Here is a 20,419-nt window from a genome sequence, read left to right on the forward strand (position 1 = left end):
AAATATAGATAATGAGTCATGATAGGACTGCCCAGACAACAGAATACTGAGCTAAAATGCAACAGTTTCATCGATTATCATATCATTGAACTAGGCTTGTTGTAATGAATCTGTAAAACTGAGAGGCCTCAACGCAAAAATATGAAGGGTGTGGAGATGTGTTATGAACAATAACTTTAACTAGAGATTAGCATCAAAGTGCAGAACATGGTTTATATGTAAGGAAATGTGTTGTACAACTATGCACCATCCTCCATTATTTCGGGTCTTGATACCTTTAGTTCCGACAGCAACTTCTCTATGATGGTCTTCAACGCAGGGGCGCTCACGCTGCATTTACCGTCATCAAAGCAAGACCTTCCTTCTTCAGCGGCTTTACATAGCTGAGGATCAAGAGGAACTTTCCCGAGGAAAGGAACACCCATGTCCATACACATTTTAGCTCCACCACCTGCACTGGTATCAAACACTTCACTGAAAGCAACCAATTTTAACATTTCAGGAACGTTCTCTCTCATGTATTGAAGAACCCACTCCGTCATGTCTTTTTGTTCACCAGTTTCGGTTACATTAAGAAATTTGAGACCTGACAAGGGTTGGCATAGACCACTCATATTCTCAACAACTCCAAGAACCGGCAACCCCACCTTCTTGCAGAAACTCACTTCTTTCCTTACGTCAATAAGAGAAACCTGCTGAGGAGTAGTAACTATTATTGCTCCATCTATTCCAGTTGCTTGGAGAAACTGAACGATAGAAATATGCTCATCCGAGGTCCCAGGTGGTGCATCAACTACAAGAAAATCAAGATCCCCCCAGTAGACATCCTTCAGAAATTGCTTGATGATTCCATTCTTTCGAGGGCCTCTCCATATTACAGCCTCATCAGGGTGAGGAAGCATGAACCCGATTGACATGACCCCAAGGTTGGACTCGACATAAACAGGGGACCATCCAAGGTTACTTTGGTGGATCTCTTGCCCTTCAAGGCCGAGCATCTTTGGGATGCTTGGACCACATATATCAATATCGAGAAGGCCCACCTGGAAACCCATAGCTGCCAGGGAAAAAGATAACTGAGCTGAAACTGTGCTCTTCCCAACACCACCCTTGCCAGACAAGACTAGTATTTTGTGTTTAACTGTTGCCATTCTTTCAATGATAGTGACCAAGTCTGCAAAGAAATGTAGTCAGATGTAACAGCACTAGCATAATTGCATGAAAATGGAAACGATCCAATGCAACCACAAATTAATGAGCACTTATTCCATCAACAATAAAAGGGATGACACTAAATGACTTTAGAGATGATTTACTTCAATTGTATGCAAGATGCCATGAAATTCATCCCCGAAAACCAAAGAGATCATACTTTTAATCAAAGTCAGTGCTCCCCGATAATACAGCAACCGATCAAGTACAACATTCAGTGAGTATCCAATCCAAAGAGTACCAAACATATCAATTACTCAATCACTAGAATGAAAGTCTACACTTACACAACCTGGAATTAAAAAAAAATCTGATAGCCAACAGGATAATATAGCAATCATTTCATTATCATCAAAGCGAGTCAAAGAATTTAATAAAAGCTACAAACTGAGTTTTAAACATTCCTTCTAAAATGTTAACGCACTCATACCAGCCAATTACACAAGGGCGGCTTCAAGATTACAAATTTATCACCTTCAAATTGATTGCAAAACACATATTAATAATTATCCTTAAAAACGAGCAAACGCATCGAATAATCCGAGACCACAACAATAATAATTGAAACCGACCTGGATCAGGTCCTTTGGGAGCAGTAGCACAAGCTTCCTGATTAGGACACCCAGCGCAAGCGTCGGATTTTCCAGCCGATTCAGATTGTGTTCCTGGGCAATCTGTAATTCAACGGGGAAATATAAGAATTTCAGCAGCTCAAAAATTTCACAATACTTTAGGTTATACATACGTTCGTTGGCGTTTTCAGGTACTTCGTAGTCCCCGTTTTCCATGGCTGTAACGCGTCGCGAGCCGCCGGAGATGGGTTGTTGCCAAGTAGGAGTAGTATTTCGGTGCAAAGTTTGCTAGATAGAGAAAGTGAATAAACTATTAAAACCCTAGAGAGAGAAGATGGCTGCCAAAGTCCAACTTTTATTTTTCTTTTTTCTTTTCCATTTTTGGAAAAGAAAGTGGATTTATGTTCTTTTGTCAGTTTTTCAACTCTTTAAAGATTTAATAAAGTTATGATTGAGAATTATTTCAAAACTTTTTAATGAAATTACTATGACATGTGATAGTCAAAATCATACTCCTCCATAAATAAATTAAATAATATAAAACTATTTATGAATAATATGACGTCGATTGATTTTAAAACAATATACGTATTTTTCTAACTTGTATAATTGCAAAATAAAATCAATTTTTATATGGTAGTAGCTTTTTACTAATTGATTTTTAAAGAATTTAATAAAATTTTAAATATTTATTAGCGATTTTCCTTCTTAAAAAAAATAACTCCAAATAAAGAGTAAAGGGGAAAAAATACTCCTACTTCATACGAGTAATATTTGTAGCTTTCCCAAAAATAACGAACTTCGAGTATCAAAAGAGTAGTGAGGCGGATGATAAATTCATTTTCTAGCCAAGTATCTTATTTCGATATATGTAGACTATATGAATAATGAGTCACACAATGAATTCAACACGATCATATCAACAACACAAGAAGAGGACGAGATGAGTTTTGATGGACAATGGGTTATCGTGATTTATTCCAGTACATGAGATCTTATCCATCCGTAATCAGTGAAAACGTGAGGGTTGCTGCATAAAAATAGAAAAAATCAATTTTAACGCCCAATTAACTAGGCTTTTTTAGGACAACGACAAGAAGTCAGGAGGAATGCAGAGTCGGCGATGCCAACAATAAAGTGGAGTGACAAAAATGCCCTTATTAGGCATGAGGGCGTTTTATTCTAAAAAAACCCATTCGTGATTAAGAAATTAAGAAATTGTGTTGAAAAGTAAATGAATAAAGTATAAATTGAAAAAGACTACAAAATAAAATAAAATAAGAAATGAAAAATAAAATAAGAATAATTTAATATTTTATTTTCTATAAAAAAAATACGGACTCAATTTAATTATGACAAAATTGTATTAGTGTATTAAATCCAAATTTGACCGAAACCAAATTTCCTTACCAAACTTAAAAAGTCACAGCCTCTTAGAATGGGGGTTGCCACGCCAAGTGACCAACCGACACGTGAAGCCATATGTCTCTGTCTGAGTAGGTAACATTTATGTTTGTGTAACACTATCTTAAATTTTTAGCAATATAGTCCACAAATCTGGCATCAAAATCATTGATATCAATTTTCCTTGGCTTCATATTTCTTTTTCATTGTCTCCATCAAAATAACTCATTAATTCAAAGCAAAAATAACTTTATTTTTATTTTAATTCTCTCTTTACCTAACATGTCAAGTATAAGAGTATTACATAATATAAGCATTTTATATTTGAGTGATTGTGGTCATGCATTACTATTAGCCTTTACATATATTATTAACAAGGTAATAGCGCTGTAGTGACATGATACTTTATCGATATAAATAAGTGATAAATACAATTTAAATCAAGATATAGGATCTTGGATAGCTAGCTTCAAATTAAATTCCAGTAATACCACTTAAAATTATGATATGTACTCGTCATTAAATTCATATAATTTGTAGTACTATATGTTTTTGAAGTTGAGATTTATATATTCATAAAACACTTATTTGCATGTCCAAATCTTATACTCCTAATAATTTAAATAACACACGTGTATCTATGAAGATCCTCCAAACATCTCTTTTCTTCAATTTCCACCGAAAGCAGAAAAATAATGTGAAAGCCAAAATAGTTTCGTTCTCCTTCAGCCCAAAAACCCTAGTACTAATATTTTATCAACACTCCATTTCATTTTAAAAAAAACACTAATGAAGAAGTTACAATAAAAGTTACAAGTAAATTTCCCAACTTTTGGAAATTGATCAGAAAATTCCATTATTTAAAGACGAATTTTGTTAGCGAAGTTATAACTGATAGACGATAGGAGTATATGATAAAATAAATAATAGTACCCCTTATAGATGTCAATACTGATGCGTTGAATGATTTCGTCTATTAATTAAAAAAATGTAGTATTTGGGATAAAAACATCAACAATGCATACTAGTAGTATGCAAATCAGATTTTTTTTTTCTATAGAATAATTACCAATAAATCTAAATTTTATAAGTCTGCCTAGTTTTTTTCTAAAGTTATCGGAATGCTTGTAATAAAGAAATGTAATTTTGGTAAAGACTCCATTTTTTCAGTAAAAAATTTCGGTTTTCAAAATCACTATGTTGCCCAACAACCAAAATTGAGATTCGGCATGAGTAATGTTACTAGGCATGCACAATCTGAACCGGACCGCCGGTTAATCGCCGGTTCATGAACCAGAACCGGAACTGACGCCGGCGGTTCGGCAGTTCAAGCGGGCCGGTTCAGGTTCAGAAATATAGTGAACCGGAACCGGCTGTTCAAAACCGCCGGTTCATAACATTAAAAAAATTTATTATTTATAAAAATCAACTTTTATATATAAAAATCAATTTTCATAAATAAAGAAATACAATAATTTCATAATAGCCCATATTTATTTGTCGAGCCTATGATTCTAAGAACCATTCCTGGTTGTTTCTCTTTTATAGAGACATCCTTAAATATTTTGTGTTTCACTTTCAATGTGGGACAAAATATGTTGGAGTATTTTCTTGTATAACTACATGTTTAGATCATTCATTCATCTTTTTCCAATGTGGGATGCAAAACTTTCTTTTGTTTTCTACTTTTCTTTATTTTTTACTACATTTTATTATTCACTAACTTTATCTTTATTTTTGTTATAATTCATTTTTAAGACAAATTTATAGATAATAATATAATCAAATAGAATAGTTCAATTAAATTTGAATGTTGCATGTTGCTCATAATTTGTATATTTATAGAATGTGAACATGTTCAAATAATTGGATTTAAATGTAAGTATGTTGCTAATTTTTCTCAATATATTGATTAAAATGTGAAAAAAAATAACAATTAATATAATTGGTATAATAATGATAAAAATAGATAACTAAAGAATGTTTTGTTTAGTGGTATAATATAGTTTATACTATATTAGTAGTAGACTAATAGTATGATTTTGTATAATAGTTGTTATTCTAATAGATGTAGTATAATTTATATAAATAAAATTATTATTTGTGAATATATTCTTGATAGATAAGAATAAATAATTATTGAGTAATATGATTTGTATATAGATAAATAATTATTCATATTATAGTTATCACTAAATTAATACAATTTATATAATAATTATTCTCTTAATGTGTATAATGGTATTTATTAGTTAACACACACATAAACTTATACACAAACAAATCGATAATGATAAAGAATTAAAGAATAATACTTTATGTAATTATATTTGTTGTTAAGTTGTAATAATAGAAGATAGTTAAGATATAAATTAATATAAACAAAGATGATAGAGATGTATCGTGAACCGGAATCGGAATCGTCGGGATACTTGGCGGGCCGGTTCCGGTTCATGGGTATGATGAACTATGAACCGTCGGTTCATGAACCGGAACCGGCGGTTCTTGACCGGTGTGCATGCCTAATTTATGTAACTATGTAAGCGGTGACGCCTTTGTTTTTGTCGACTATAAATATTTAAATTCAGCTCTGCATAGAGGAAAGGAAACATAAAGAGAGAGAGAGAGATTTGGTAATGGCGGTGGCGATGAATTGATTGGAGAAAAAGGCATTTCATATCTTCAACTCCTCTCTCAGTCGCTCACTCTGCCCCACCCACTACACTGCGACAATTGACAGCCGCTCACTGGCTCTTTCTCAACCCTATCGCTAAAGGAACCTTTTCTCCTTTTTCAAGTGTGCCCCGGAATCATTGCCTCGCTTTTCATATCCACCGAGTACTGACAGAATTACCAACTTTTTTGCTGCTGTTACATTTCCTTACTTTTTTCATGGATTCGTTTGTGCTAATTATTAATCGCGCTTTTATTGTTTGTTTGTGTTTCGGCGGACTTTGCAACCTATCCTGTTTTCGCGGGTGTCAGATTCTTTTTCCTTTTCTATACTTGAAATCCTGATCTTATTTTTTGTTTTATTTGTGTTTTCACGTTATTGGAGTTTTATGTGCTCATTGAAGTTTCGATTGGTTGCTGGTTTTCTGGTTTTCCGACGTCGTATTTCCCAGTTCCATTACTTGAATTTCCCACAGTGATCGTGAGGAAGGCTTAATCTTAAAGTATTTCCTGATTGTGTGAATATTCATGTAGAATAGTAACCTTTTTCCCTTGTTAAGTTGCGTAGTTCTGTATTTTCTTGCTTAATGACTTGAAAATTTTGGCAGTGTTTACTTAATTAAGTCGAAACTAGAAATGTGTTAGGCGTTTGGAAGATGGTTGTTGTCTTCTCTAGCTGACTAAAATCTGTTTTGTTTTTTTTTTGTTTTTTGTTTGGATCAAATAGATTTTTACTACTGGTCTGACTTTAGTAGGAGTGAGAGTAATATATGATATGCTGAGTTTCCAGATTACATACTCTGATAATCTTGACTTGAATCTCTGCAGGAAGGATAGTCGATTTCGTTCTGAACCACGTCTTCGGAAAACAGGGGAGAGCTGAGGCAAGGGGATATATATACGTGCAAAATTGAAGAAGAATAGTAGTCATAGTTGATTAAAATGGCTTTCGAGCCATTTGAGTGGTATTGCCAACCTGTCAAGAATGGGGTCTGGGCAAGAGCAGTGGAAAATGCATTTGGAGCTTACACCCCGTGTGCTACTGACTCTTTGGTTATCTGCATTTCCCATCTGGTTCTTCTAGGGTTGTGCATAAATCGTCTATGGCGGATGAAAAGAGACTTCTCAGTTCAGAGATTTCTCCTAAAATCAAATTATTACAATTATTTGTTGGGTCTGGTGGCTCTTTATTGTACTGGAGAACCTTTGTTTAGATTGATGATGGGAATTTCAGCATTCAACGTGGACGGCCAGCCTGGTCTTGCCCCATATGAGGTGCATTGCTTTCTTTCTCTTATGATATTGTGTGCAAGGATTCACTTAGTCTCCCTAAAGAAATGGTAATTTTAACCAAGTAGCAGGTTATTTATGAAGCTCATTACTAGGATTACTTTGCATTTATTTGTGCAAAGTAATTTGAACTCCTTCTGTTTACATTTTTATGAAAATTGGCATGAATTCATGATATCAGATATTCATACTCGTTTATGTTATAATTATTAAGGAGACTAATCTCCTTAACACATGAAAACACCTATATTTTGTGCAAAGTTATTTGAACTTACGTAGATATTTGAAGCTTAGCTTGTTTGATTTCTACAAGGTACTCTGCATCCATAATTAATTTTACTTTTTAGGTGGTGGTTTCAACTTTCCAAATACCACTGGATGTGTGTTTCTATATATATTGGAATACATTTATGTTTTTTTAAAACTCAGTGTTTTAATAGCCCATGACCTTATGCAACTAAAAATGCTCGATGACTTTTTAAGAAATAAAACATAAGAAAACTACTGACTATAACTCAGAGTGGGTGAATATCTAATTCAAAATATATACAAAGTGTGTCTCTTGCATGTATTGCTTATTGCAATCTGTCATTTTATTCAGAACAAGCTCAACAATTTGCTCTTGTTTGGGCATTGAAACTTATATTTATGCTTGTAGATGGCTTCTTTAGTCATTGAGGCTGTAACATGGTGCTCTATGCTTTTGATGATTGGACTGGAGACAAAGGTGTACATCTGTGAATCACGTTGGGCTGTGAGGTTTGGGGTCATTTATGCTCTTGTAGGAGATGCTGTAATGCTGAACCTTGTTCTTTCTGTCAAGGAGTATTATGATTGGTTAGTCTTCTTTTTAGCAATTTTAAAGAAAGCTAATATCTGTGATGCACTGATGCTAAAATTTATAGTTTTATGGCATCTTAATTTGCCTTAAACTCATACAAAAGACTGTACTGTCTCTTTATTGGCTTCACATTGGTTATTGTTTCTCTATTGCAGTTAGGCATTGCGTGTAAAGTATAACTGTCATCTGGTTTAAATTTTCATGCAAGGCTCTGTCAAATTGTTTATTCCAACCTTTGAACTATGTTATACATCTATGTTTCTTATTCTAAAAATGTAACTTGATTTTATTATGCTGAAGCCCATGGCATGGAAATGTATTGCCAAGATCTTCCGTGTGATTACATGAAATCTAAATAGACTACTTAAAGTTCATTGCTGCACCAATCACTACAGTTTCTTGATCAAACTGTTTATATAAATAATTTTACTTGGCTTGTATCCCTTCACTCCTGGATTTGTGACAAATTACATGATACAGTCTTAGGATGGAGAATGCAAATAGTGTAATGTATGTCCTTCATCCGCCTCACTTCCTCCCTTTTTTTCCTCTTTCTTCCATCGTAGAAGAGTTTGTTGCTTTGGAGCTATATCATGCACATGTATTGTGTTTCAACTTAGGGATTCTCAATTAAGTTTGTATTTTGTCTTTGCAGGTCTGTTCTCGCTTTGTATGCTAGTGAAGTGGCTGTCCAGGTTTGTTTCGCCCTACTTCTCATATCTCAAATATAAATTTTCAGCCGGAAATTCATGACACTTTTATGAGATGAGGCTTGCCAACAACACCCTTCTTTCAGATGTGTTCACTGTCAATTTCATTGGGATCCAAATGCTACAACTTGAAGATTGCATAAGGCAATCATTGTGAATCCTGTAAAATTTGGTGGACATTTGAACTAAAAAACTAAAAGGAAGCAAATATAAATTAATTTTGCCCTTGTTAAAGTGGGTCATCATCAATGAGTAGGTTCCGTCTCACATAATAGACTATTTAGGTTATGATAGATTTGATAGAATAATAGGTTATCATGTCTTAATATTGCCCTAGGAAGTCTTTCTTTGATTTCTTAATCTGCTTGTCCCTGCAGAGCTCCAGTTTATTCTTTGTTAGTTGTGCAGGTTTTATTTGGTGTCCTCTTGGCTGTTTATATCCCTGATTTGGATCCCTATCCGGGATATACCCCAATGCAAACTGAATCTGAGGACAATACTGCTTATGAAGAGCTTCCTGGAGGGGAGCAAATTTGTCCTGAGAGACAAGCCAACTTATTTTCTCGTACGTTATTATAGTGTGCTCATCAAAAGATGCTGTTACTTTTACCCTCATATTTCATTCAATTAATTATTGGTTTTTGCTTCTCCTGCTTCAGAAATTACGTATTCATGGATGAGCCAGATCATGAAACTCGGTTATAGAAGGCCTCTCACGGAGAAGGATGTTTGGCAACTTGATTCTTGGGATAAAACAGAAACACTTAATGACTCGTATGTTACAAATGCTCATTTACCTTTCTTTTACTCCCCCCCTCCCTTTTGCTTAGTAGCTAATCATTATCTTTATAAATTGTTTAGGTTCCAAAAATCTTGGGCTAAGGAGATTCGGAAACCGAAACCTTGGCTGTTAAGAGCTTTAAATCGTAGCCTTGGTGGAAGGTTAGTCCTGGAAGCTAATACTTGCAAATTATATCTTCATGACATGAATATGCTCATACAATTTTTATACTGCTACATCTTTCTACTGTTCAATATCGTGACTCTTTGCTTTTTTATATATTTTTCTTAATTTTTCTCAGATTTTGGTGGGGAGGCTTCTGGAAGGTAGTAAACTGATATTGGCTTCTCTTATTGACATTTTTATCATTTATTGATGCTCAATGCTTTTTCATTTTAGTAAAGTGCCATTACGCAATCAGAACTGGGATTGTTTCAGTCATTCTCTACATGCACTTTCTGACCTGTTGCAGACCAAGGAGTAATATGTGGATTCAGCCATGAAACAACATGAGTATATAATCAATTTACATGAGCATACAAATGCATATATGTTTGTGTGTGTTTTTGTTTGTCTCTCTCTATGGATGTGTTAGTGTAAAACAGCATTTCGGCATTTCGCCAAGAATATCTTTCAGCGACTAACTAAGTCACTCTGTACACTTCTATATTTCAATTAACTTTTTCCCTTTTCTGTTTGAAAGATCAATCCATTGTCTATATTGATGAAGTCAACGAGCATCATATTACATTGGTCTAATGTTGGTTATGGGCACTACTCCTTATGTTGTTACTTGTTAATGTAATGCTAATGCCATGTGGTTTGGCTAGTTGATTTACCCAGGTCAGTATGTGCTTACATGATTTAGATTAGCCGATTAGCACGCCATCTTTAAATTTTGTTACTGCTTGAATCTCTTTTATCAGTTTTTGATCTCTTGAATGTAGATTGAAATGATTTTCCACAGAATTCTATGTGCTAAGAAGATTCACACTAACATTTTATCCTTTGAGTTTGGTGGGCTATTTAAACGGCATTCCCTTGCATAACATGAGAACTTTTTTCTCCATCATGCAGATAGGGAATGATCTTTCTCAGTTTGTTGGTCCCCTTATACTCAACCTTCTCTTAGAGGTTAGTTTATTTCCATTTACCTTTTAGAAGCTGCATGCACACTTTTGTTGTCATCCCCAAGCTAGCTCACTTAGAAAGAAAAAGAAGTCCATGTCCCCTTGAGCTTGCAGGAGGATGTTAACTTATTATTGTTATTGGTGGCATCTACAGTCAATGCAACGAGGAGACCCAGCTTGGATTGGTTACATCTATGCATTCTCAATTTTTGTTGGAGTGGTACGTAATGAATTTACCATTTCCCTTGTCATACTTTAGAATATTTACTGCACTTGTTACTGTGATTTTTTTTAAAATTTTTGGTAATGATGTTGCATTATACTTTGCATGTCATTTTAAAGAAAGTCCACTAGTTTTGCTTGCGGGTTTAAGAACTCAGGTTCATGTTTTATATCCTTTACCTTCTATGTTAATGGTGGTATTGGGCAGCTACACTGGATTCTGAGTAACTAGTGAAGGGAATCCAGGAACTCACCACTTATTTAGGAATATTGGATTAAAGACAGTCCTTTGTATTCAAGTAGAGCTTACTTAGTTTATGATTCTGTTGCGGTAGACTTGATACCTTTGCTGCACTATACTTTTTAGCCTTCTAAACAATCATGCATCTTGATGATCATGTGACAGTGCTTGACACAATCTTTTGGTTGCTATATCCCACTTATGAAGATCGTAGTCTGTAATAGATGGATTTTTCACCTTCCTTTTTCATTCATAAATTTCAGGTAGTTGGTGTGTTATGCGAAGCTCAGTATTTTCAGAATGTCATGCGTGTTGGCTATCGTCTAAAATCAACTTTGGTAAGCTAGCTTTCTGGAGTCTCGTATTGTCTTGTGATCCTCATTGTAGAAACTACTTCTTGATCTATCTAAGCTTGAGTCCTTGATATATATGCTCCACCAGTCCACGAAAAGTATACACAATTTTTTGTTTTGGGTGTCCGCAAAGAGTATACAACTTCCCTTTTTAGTACATGATCCCACACTCTTATTATATATCTCAACCTTACAAACACCTCTTTTTAACAAAAAAATACACTTTCTCTACATAGTGGAACCTTTAGTAATACCCTTTATCCACTGAAAACACACCCACCAGTATCCACCAGCTATTTTCTTAAAATGTGTGCTGGTCATACGTTGTATACTTTTCATAGATGGAGGGAGTATTTGGTATGAATATCCTTTAGTTTGTGAGTTATCCTCTCAGTTTCCATATTAAGTTTGGTTTGGGTGGGAGGAGACTGGAGTGTGTTTCAATTTAAAAAAGGCACTGTGTGTACTTTGAGTAGCATTTTCGTTCTGTAAGGTTCTTATTAATTTTTAAAATGATTTATAGGTTGCTGCTGTTTTCCGCAAATCTTTAAGGTTGACTCATGAGAGCCGCAAAATGTTTGCATCTGGTAAAATTACTAATTTGATGACTACAGATGCTGAAGCTCTTCAGGTATATTTCATTTCCTGCTGAGAAGCATGAGCTGTGGTTCTTCATTATTGCATGCATGAAAATTTGAGGATTGGTTTTATCTGACATAATATATATAATTCCTTCAAAGTGTGTGTGAGGCTGAGGTAAGACGATTATATAACTTGCAAAGGTAGGACTTCCCATGTGCACCAACTTATCTTTGATGAAAATTGTTTGCACAATATCTCAGCATGAGGTGAGCCAAGCTGAATTTCTTCTTGATGGCCCAACACTTCTTTTTTATGCCCACAAACTTCTTTGGAAGACATTTATGTTTTTTTTAATTTCTCTTCCAAACTGGACATTGCTGAGGTGATCTATGAATGAAACTGTCTTTTCTATTGGTCCCATTGCCATTCGTTTCTCCTTATGCTTGCCACGTTTTAGTTCTTTTCAATGTTTACCTGTTTATTAAAGAGATAATAAGTGAGAAACTCAAAAGGAGAGCATGAATTTTATACACGGGTTCTTGTTTGAGCACATACTAAAATGATTTATTTATTGCTTTGTAATATTTGATCGTATAAATCATTGCTTAATATTACTCTACATTCTTTTTTTTTGCAGCAAATATGTCAATCACTCCACACTTTGTGGTCAGCTCCTTTCCGAATTATTATTGCCCTGATTCTTCTTTACCAACAGCTGGGTGTTGCTGCTCTTCTCGGGGCACTTTTGCTTGTTCTTCTATTTCCTATACAGGTATAACCTGACCTAAAGATTTCTTTGGCTCATTCATCTATCCCTCAAGGTAGTGTGGATGCGTTAGAAGAGATTAAAGATATAATGACTAATAGGTTGAACTGATCAACTTATATGAGTGTGCCATCCATTTTTTGAAGCTTATTACATGAGAAATAGTGCTGTTTTTTCGCTCGTTGGTCTTGACTCTTGAGGCGATTTGGTGTGGAAGGTGTCCAAAGTCCGGCAGCCAACCATCTTATGAATGGATAATTAACAATTTAATAAGATTAAGAAGACCATGACCTATCACATTGAAGCCTAGATGACTTTACATAAATGGGATGAATGAAATACCAAGTATATTTCTGACTATAACTAAAGACATGTTTATTGTCTACGTTAAATCTGGAGTTATTTACATGTTGCTTTATGCTTTTAATCTCAGTAGAATCTAGAACGAAATATCGCCAAAAGTTACCTGTTCTACATGCATAGTTCTTAATATTGACTCTTTGGTTTTTGGGGGCCCTTGTTACTGGAGTCTATCAAGCCCTTTCATGTTGCTTGGTAGTAACTTCTGTCTGCAATTGATTTAATCGAACAGACATTTGTTATAAGCAAGATGCAAAAGCTGACAAAAGAAGGATTACAACGTACAGACAAGAGAATTGGGCTCATGAATGAAATATTGGCTGCTATGGATACTGTCAAGTAAGGTCTATGTACTATACATTTTCTTAATCCGTGTTTCACATTATGCATCTCTTTTATGAGCTTCTTTATTGCCATAATGGATGCAGATGTTATGCATGGGAGAATAGTTTCCAGACTAAGGTTCAAACTGTCAGGAATGATGAGTTATCATGGTACCGGAAAGCTCAGCTGCTTGGAGCTGTATGATTTCTTCACTAGCCAAGTTTTTTCCAGTCTTTTATTTTTCCTCATAAAATCTGTGTTATTTGTTTCCATATTCACTGCTTTATCTTCACGACGTCATCTATTTAGTAACTGTTCAATTAATTTTAAATTTCACCTACGCTTTTCCCCCAATTATTCTTTTTGTTGTTCCAAATTCTTGAAGTTTGTTTTATGACATTACTTTTCTGATTTGCAGTTGAACAGTTTCATGCTTAACAGCATACCTGTTGTGGTGATTGTAATTTCGTTTGGTATATTCACTTTGCTTGGAGGAGATTTGACACCTGCAAGGGCCTTTACATCTCTGTCATTGTTTGCTGTCTTACGTTTCCCACTTTTCATGCTTCCAAATATTATAACACAGGTATCCTTTTACATCTGTCATATGGACTGCAATGTTCAGTTCTCATCTTCTTTATATATCTTTAATTCCCCATGACTTTCCCTGTGTGAAATATAAATTTAAGGTATGCTTGTGATCTAAGTTCTTTCAGGATCCCAATGACATTTTAAATGTGTAAGCAAATCTCTGTAAGGATCCTTAATTAGATTATATAGTTATAGCGCATACACTCTTGATATGCCATTGCTTTGGTCGATATATCAACTACTTGTGATCTATTAGCATTCCATGAACCATGATTGACCATCTTTTATGAATTCCATTGGTTCTAAATAGTCTAGTATAGCACTATCCGACTCATAATTATTTGAACATTGGCATGATCTCAACTGAGACTCTATTTTCATGTTTTGGATCTAAGATGTTGAATCATATATACATAGTTTTTCTATGGTGATTTCACAGGTTGTTAATGCAAATGTCTCACTGAAACGTCTGGAGGACCTTCTTCTAGCCGATGAACAAGCTCTCTCTCCTAATCCACCCATTGAACCAGGATTACCAGCTATCTCAATCAGGAATGGATACTTCTCTTGGGAGGCAAAGGTTTGTTAGGTTTACACTTGTTTGTTTGATTGTATTTCTTGTGTAGTTTGAACCTCAGTGGTGTACTATTTACTCATTTGATCTGTCCTGTGATCCTGTGAGTGGAACATTCCCTTATCATCTTTCTACTTTATCATGTGCCGTGACACAATTAGAGTTATTTTTCTTCGATTTCTCCTCACTTTCTTCCTTTATCAGATAGTTGGTTAACATATACTAATACTCCCTCCGTCCACGAAAAATAGTCTCATTTTATCATTTTGGGATGTCCACAAAAAAATAGTCTCATTTCTTCATATGGAAAGTTTCCCTCTCATACTTTTCTCACTTTTTTTCCTCTCTCTCATACTTTACTTACTTTTTCTCCATCTCTCTTACTTTACCCACTTTTCCTCCTCATCTCTCTTACTTTACTAATTTCTCATTAAAACCCGTGCCGTCCACAAATGAGACTATTTTTTGTGGACGGAGGGAGTACTTTTTTTCTGACCCTTTGCGACTTAATTAAATATCTATTACAGGCAGAAAGGCCAACTTTGTCAGATATCAACTTGGATATACCAATCGGTAGCTTAGTTGCTATTGTTGGCAGCACTGGGGAAGGAAAGACATCCCTTGTGTCAGCAATGCTTGGAGAGCTTCCTCCAGTGGCAGATGCAAATGTGGTCATCAGAGGGAATGTTGCTTATGTACCACAAGTTTCATGGATTTTTAACGCTACAGTGAGTTCGTTAGTGCTTTCTTTACTAGTCTTGTGCTTGTTCATGTGTCAAATCTGTCTTTGACACAAGTCTTTGTCAAGTTAGTGACTTTGTAACTTTGCAAAATGTACCATTTTAACTTTAGTTGACTTGACCTTATCAAAAAAATTTCTGTTCTTAGGTCCGTGACAACATACTGTTTGGTTCCCCATTTGAACCTGCAAGGTATGAGAAGTCGATAGATATAACCTGCCTGCAGCATGATCTTGAAGTACTGCCAGTAAGAATCTTATAAACATCATTGCATGGTCAACTACATCTATTGTTACTGAGTTGGAGAAATTTATATTCTCACTTATTTGCAACCGCGTGATAGGGTGGTGATCTTACCGAAATAGGAGAACGTGGGATCAATATCAGTGGAGGGCAAAAACAGAGGGTATCCTTGGCTCGGGCTGTTTATTCTAATTCAGATGTTTACATATTTGATGATCCTCTAAGTGCTCTGGATGCACACGTGGGACGTCAGGTAAGTCTTCCAATATGCACATGTCATTCAAAATCACCCAACTGCAACTAGGCCATGAGAGAAACATCATTCTTTTGGTTGTCTGCTTTTAATATTACGGCAGCCATCTCTGTTTTTCAATATGTAGTCTAATAATGAGTATTTTGTAAGCTGAAAAACAGTATAATTGATGGTTATGTCTAAAGATTAACTGTGGCCATAATTTCCGTTCTAAATGCTGATGCATGGAGTAGTATTAGTGATGTTCTTCCACGTGCTTCTCTAGGTTTTCGAGAAATGCATCAAAACAGAATTAAGAGAGAAAACAAGAGTTCTAGTCACAAATCAGCTACATTTTCTGTCAGAAGTGGATAGAATTCTCTTGGTGCATGAAGGTACAGTGAAAGAGGAGGGAACATATGAAGAGCTCTCAAACAGTGGCATTCTATTCCAGAAATTGATGGAAAATGCTGGAAAAATGGAAGAGTATGTAGAAGAGCCAGAAGATGTTGGAAAAGTTGATGATAAAGACTCTAAGCCCACCGTTAATGGTACGAACAATGAGACGTCTAGAGATGAAAACCAAACACACAAAAAAGAAGGGAAGTCTATCCTTATAAAGCAGGAAGAACGAGAAACTGGTGTTGTGAGCTGGAATGTTTTGATGAGGTAGAAAATACAGTTCTCCTTCTAATAAGAATGAGTTTGAAATGCTAGTTAGAGCTCACTTCATGCTTTAGAGGAAATATGCTTTCCGTTTATTGGAAATCCATTGAGACCATTTGACAACATTGAATAGTCATGTTGTAGAACCAAAGAGTGTGCTGAAGTTCCTATTAAATAATTTGTGTTGGTGTTATGTTGTTGAGTTTTACTTTCATGCTATATGTTTTTGTATGTTTTCTGCTAAGTACATGCATTATGTGGAAATCTGCTTCCCATTTACTGCTTTCCAATTTTGTCTTTGTCGTGTCTTTCTATGCTCCTGCTAGTTATGACTTTAGGTTGATCTGTAGGTCACACCTTAAATGCATGAGAATCTACTGATGAGTTAAGGAAAAGACCGATTGAAGAATTTAATGTCACTATGGTTTACTTATTTGATATGACTTGTGTCTTGTGTGATGTTATGGATATGCGATAAAATTGTAGAAACTGCATCTACTAAAGTAATACTCCATTTTCTGTGCTGATTTGTGGATTATCATTCCTTTTTAAATGCTGCAGATACAAAAATGCTTTAGGAGGTGCTTGGGTTGTTATGATTATGTTTTCATGCTATGTTTCAACGGAAGTCCTGCGAGTTTCAAGCAGTACATGGCTAAGTTATTGGACAGATGAAGGGAGCCACCAGGATACTCATGGGCCATTATACTACAACTCGATTTATTCACTCCTCTCATTTGGTCAAGTAAGTATTCTGTTAGTCATTCTGATTATATTTCAAAGGAACTTCATTATCTTGGCATGCCTTCTTATAATAGTTAGTACTACTAGCTTTGTTCACTTTTGCCTTTTGTTTTAACATTCTATTTGCTATATGATACAAATTAATCATTCCCTAAATCTTCAAATCACAGGTTCTGGTTACTTTAATAAATTCATTTTGGTTGATCACTTCAAGCCTTTATGCTGCCAGAAGATTGCACAATGCCATGCTAGATTCTATTCTTAGAGCTCCGATGGTGTTCTTTCACACGAATCCACTTGGACGAATCATCAATAGATTTGCCAAGGATCTAGGTGACATTGATCGAACTGTCGCTCCTTTTGCGAACATGTTTCTAGGTCAAGTGTCACAGCTTATTTCAACATTTGTACTCATTGGAATAGTTAGTACAATGTCTTTGTGGGCCATTATGCCTCTTCTGGTCTTGTTTTATGTAGCCTATCTATACTACCAGGTATGCACTTTCCATATTAAATCAGACTACTGCTGATAGATATGTCGTTCAATGTTTAGGAAATGCTGTCTATTTCAAATTTTATGCTATACATATTGCATATTACCTCTTTAATGACATTATGGGTTGCTTCTGATTTATTTACTTATGATACTGGCGGGGCTCGAGATTTAGGATGGTGTATTGTATGTTTTCAGAGCACAGCCAGAGAAGTGAAGCGCTTGGACTCCATCAGTCGGTCTCCTGTGTATGCCCAGTTTGGAGAAGCACTTAATGGTGTTTCAACTATTCGTGCATATAAAGCACATGATCGGATGTCCACCATCAATGGGAATTCAATGGACAACAATATCAGATTTACTCTTGTTAGCATGAGTGGGAACCGCTGGCTTGCCATTCGTTTAGAGACAGTAGGAGGCCTTATGATTTGGTTTACAGCAGCTTTTGCTGTTTTACAGAACGGAAGAGCAGAGAACCAAGAAGCGTTTGCCTCTACAATGGGGTTGCTTCTCAGTTATGCGCTAAACATTACAAGCTTATTGACTGCTGTTCTAAGACTTGCTAGTCTGGCAGAAAACAGTTTGAATGCTGTTGAGCGCGTTGGCACTTATATAGATCTGCCGTCAGAAGGTCCAGCCATAATTGAGGATAGCCGCCCACCTCCCGGCTGGCCTTCCGCTGGATCCATTCGATTTGAAGATGTTGTTCTACGATATAGGCCTGAACTCCCTCCTGTTCTACATGGAATATCCTTCAGCATTTCTCCAAGTGATAAGGTTGGAATAGTTGGAAGGACAGGGGCTGGGAAATCGAGCATGCTAAATGCTTTGTTCCGAATGGTTGAGCTGGAAAAGGGAAGAATACTGATCGATGATTGTGACGTTTCAAAGTTTGGATTAATGGACCTCCGAAAGGTTCTTGGCATCATTCCACAGTCGCCTGTCCTTTTCTCAGGTTTGGGCAATCTTAAACCTTAGTTTTAATTGAGTAACTACGCACCATATGATTTCATTTCTGTACTGTCCATGTTGTATTAACTTTTAGCCTGACGATTCCTTCTTATATTTTGGAAAGGAACCGTTAGGTTCAATCTTGACCCATTCAACGAACACAACGATGCTGACCTGTGGGAGTCTTTAGAAAGGGCACACCTAAAAGATGTCATCAGAAGGAATCCTTTGGGCCTTGATGCTGAGGTAGATAAATCTTTTTCTCTGCCTCTGATGCATTTTGGTTTTTTCTTGTTGGGATGCATTTTTGAACTTCCATTTTTCTCATTTTTACTTTGTGTCTTAAGGTCTCTGAAGCAGGGGAGAATTTCAGTGTCGGGCAGCGACAGTTGTTGTCTCTTTCTCGAGCATTGCTTCGCAGATCAAAGATTCTAGTTCTTGATGAAGCAACAGCTGCTGTGGATGTCAGAACCGATGCGCTCATCCAGAAGACTATCCGTGAAGAGTTCAAATCCTGCACAATGTTGATCATTGCTCACCGCTTGAATACCATCATTGATTGCGACAATATCCTTCTACTCGATGCTGGCAAGGTGTGTAACCTTCGAATAGCTGCCCCTTTCGGTTACTTTGTGTCATTTTCCTTGCATAACGTGACTTGTCTTTTCCTCGTTTGCCAGGTTCTCGAATTCGACACTCCTGAAGCACTGCTGCGGCGAGAAGGCAGTGCATTCTCTAAGATGGTGCAGAGCACAGGGACTGCAAACGCCGAATATCTGCGTGGCCTCGTGCTTAGAGAGGGCGAAAAGCGCGCAAAAGAGAGACAGCTGGATGGGCAACGGAGATGGCTCGCCTCGTCTCGCTGGGCTGCAGCCGCGCAGTACGCGCTCGCGGTCAGCCTCACTTCGTCGCAGAACGACCTCGTGCAGCTGGAGATCGATGAGGACAACAGCGTCCTCAGAAAGACAAGGGACGCCGTGATCACGCTCCAAGGAGTGCTGGAGGGGAAGCACGACAAAGAAATCGAAGAGAATCTCGAAAAGCACAACGTTTCTAAGGATGGTTGGTGGTCGTCTCTCTACAAAATGATTGAAGGTAAACTCCTTTTGAAACACAATATTTTCAACAAATCTGTGAATACTTTTCAACATTTTTGAGCTCCTTGTACAGGACTTGCCACAATGAGCCGACTCACTCGCAACAAGTTCCATCAAGGGGATGATTTTGATGACCGAACCACAATCGACTGGGACCAAGCCGGCATGTAGGCCGGATCTCAGCCCGTTGCCATCTGCAGGAATGATTTTGGGTCGAATAAAATCTTGGACCTGCCGGAGAATTAGCCGTTCTTGCAGGGAATTATTGAACATGAAATGAGTCTGTTGTTGAGACTTTCCACAGCTGTAACATCCTAGGTTTTTAGTGAATTTTGAGGCTTTGATTATTATTGAACTAAATTCATGTCATTTTCACCAAATTTGGAGGGAAAATTGAAGTTCAAGAACTCCTCCATTTTTCTATATGGCTACATTTAACCTTAATTTTCGATTAAAACCTGTGTTTGTTTTTAGTTTCTATACTAGCACTATAGTAGTATTTGATTAGATAAGATTTGAATTTAAAGTGGTTAATGAATTGGGACTTATTGAATTGAAATTATCTAAGATTTTAAATGGATTAGATTAAATATTTAGATTATATCATTAGAAAACATGTTTCTATAA

At 36.2% G+C, this 20,419-nt stretch overlaps 2 protein-coding genes across 4 annotated transcripts; one reads left to right on the forward strand and one right to left on the reverse strand.

Moving 5' to 3' along the window:
* Window positions 1-161: 161 nt before the first annotated feature.
* LOC121742328 (cytosolic Fe-S cluster assembly factor NBP35-like) lies at window positions 162-2,163 on the reverse strand. Its single transcript, XM_042135439.1, has 3 exons — window positions 1,958-2,163; window positions 1,785-1,886; window positions 162-1,174 (listed from the first exon to the last, which is right to left on the reverse strand). Exons 1-3 carry the CDS (start codon window positions 1,998-2,000, stop codon window positions 240-242), a joined length of 1,080 nt encoding a protein of 359 aa, XP_041991373.1. The 5' UTR covers window positions 2,001-2,163; the 3' UTR covers window positions 162-239.
* Window positions 2,164-5,796: 3,633 nt separating this feature from the next.
* LOC121741382 (ABC transporter C family member 2-like) lies at window positions 5,797-20,249 on the forward strand. Of its 3 annotated transcripts, none has more exons than XM_042134106.1 (28): window positions 5,797-6,026; window positions 6,690-7,136; window positions 7,810-7,988; window positions 8,648-8,687; window positions 9,111-9,267; window positions 9,362-9,476; window positions 9,564-9,644; window positions 9,785-9,809; window positions 10,561-10,617; window positions 10,768-10,833; window positions 11,340-11,414; window positions 11,953-12,060; window positions 12,649-12,783; window positions 13,370-13,476; window positions 13,566-13,659; window positions 13,880-14,047; window positions 14,492-14,632; window positions 15,154-15,354; window positions 15,515-15,613; window positions 15,710-15,862; window positions 16,128-16,510; window positions 17,069-17,252; window positions 17,422-17,745; window positions 17,943-18,699; window positions 18,820-18,941; window positions 19,043-19,288; window positions 19,376-19,790; window positions 19,866-20,249. In XM_042134106.1, the coding sequence occupies exons 2-28, from the start codon at window positions 6,804-6,806 to the stop codon at window positions 19,961-19,963; spliced, it is 4,863 nt and encodes a 1,620-aa protein (XP_041990040.1). In that variant the 5' UTR covers window positions 5,797-6,026; window positions 6,690-6,803; the 3' UTR covers window positions 19,964-20,249. The 3 variants fall into 3 exon arrangements, with proteins under 3 accessions (XP_041990040.1, XP_041990041.1, XP_041990042.1); XM_042134107.1 differs by lacking the exon at window positions 5,797-6,026 and adding an exon at window positions 6,046-6,168; XM_042134108.1 differs by lacking the exon at window positions 5,797-6,026 and adding an exon at window positions 6,236-6,364.
* Window positions 20,250-20,419: the final 170 nt, after the last annotated feature.

This window comes from Salvia splendens, chromosome 7, assembly GCF_004379255.2.
Source record: "Salvia splendens isolate huo1 chromosome 7, SspV2, whole genome shotgun sequence".
NCBI lineage: Eukaryota > Viridiplantae > Streptophyta > Magnoliopsida > Lamiales > Lamiaceae > Salvia > Salvia splendens.